At 38.0% G+C, this 865-nt stretch overlaps 1 protein-coding gene across 1 annotated transcript; it reads right to left on the reverse strand.

The window, feature by feature from the left end:
• Nucleotides 1–218: 218 nt before the first annotated feature.
• Pmar_PMAR008384 (hypothetical protein) lies at nt 219–509 on the reverse strand (the record flags this gene model as incomplete). Its single annotated transcript, XM_002781915.1, has 1 exon — nt 219–509. A coding segment is annotated over one exon (291 nt), but the record flags the coding sequence as incomplete, so codon positions are not given.
• Nucleotides 510–865: the final 356 nt, after the last annotated feature.

Here is an 865-nt window from a genome sequence, read left to right on the forward strand (position 1 = left end):
AATATGGAAATTTCCGGTTTTAACATCAATTAAATTTGTATGTCCTTATTGTGGCCAACGAAATTCATTCTCGCAAAAACGTTGAATAATATTACACAAAATTTCACAAATTTACACAGATAATGTAAATTTGAAATACTACACAATATGCCGAAATTTAAAAACCCAATATATTCGCGGTAATATGCAGTAGTCGCGAAATATGTTTTTCATGTCACGTGCAAAACTCCATTATTATAAAATATTCGCACAGATAGCTGCTTACTCTGAATAGATTGTATATGGTAGCTCTATAAGCCTCGGGTACGATCTCGGCCTTGAGAGTTCCCATTGAGGGGTAGTAGGCACCCACAGATGTCTCGAAGACCAGGAAGGCTATCAGCACTGTCCAGGGTGAATTCGGAAGCCTATACACAGTTGAAAAAATACATAAAATACACCTATACCTATACATAGAAAAATCATGTATAAGGTTGCGGACAAGTTTCACGTGAAGTGGCGACGTAAAACTCGGCGAAAAACGCGAAATTTGCGCTTTGCAGTAGTGGAAAATACTGGTGGAAAATGAAACACCTATGAGATATGTTTTCCACCAGTATTTTCCACATCACGGGTGAAACTCTAATATAACTATATGAGAAAGGCTTATACTCAAAATTCAACTTCAAAGCCGTTCCAAAAAGTTACCTCTGCACACGTATTTCCGACGTCTAGATAGTGCGTACTGGAGTTTCACCCGTGATATGAAAAACACTTGTGAAAAACATATCTCAGGACTACTGTGAAGCGCGAATAACGCTTTTCTCACCGAGTTTTACGCCACTTCACGTAAAACTGGTGAGACTCCACTGTAGTTTCTAATAAT

This window comes from Perkinsus marinus, assembly GCF_000006405.1.
Source record: "Perkinsus marinus ATCC 50983 genomic scaffold scf_1104296940870, whole genome shotgun sequence".
In the NCBI taxonomy this organism is placed as follows: Eukaryota; Perkinsozoa; order Perkinsida; family Perkinsidae; genus Perkinsus; species Perkinsus marinus.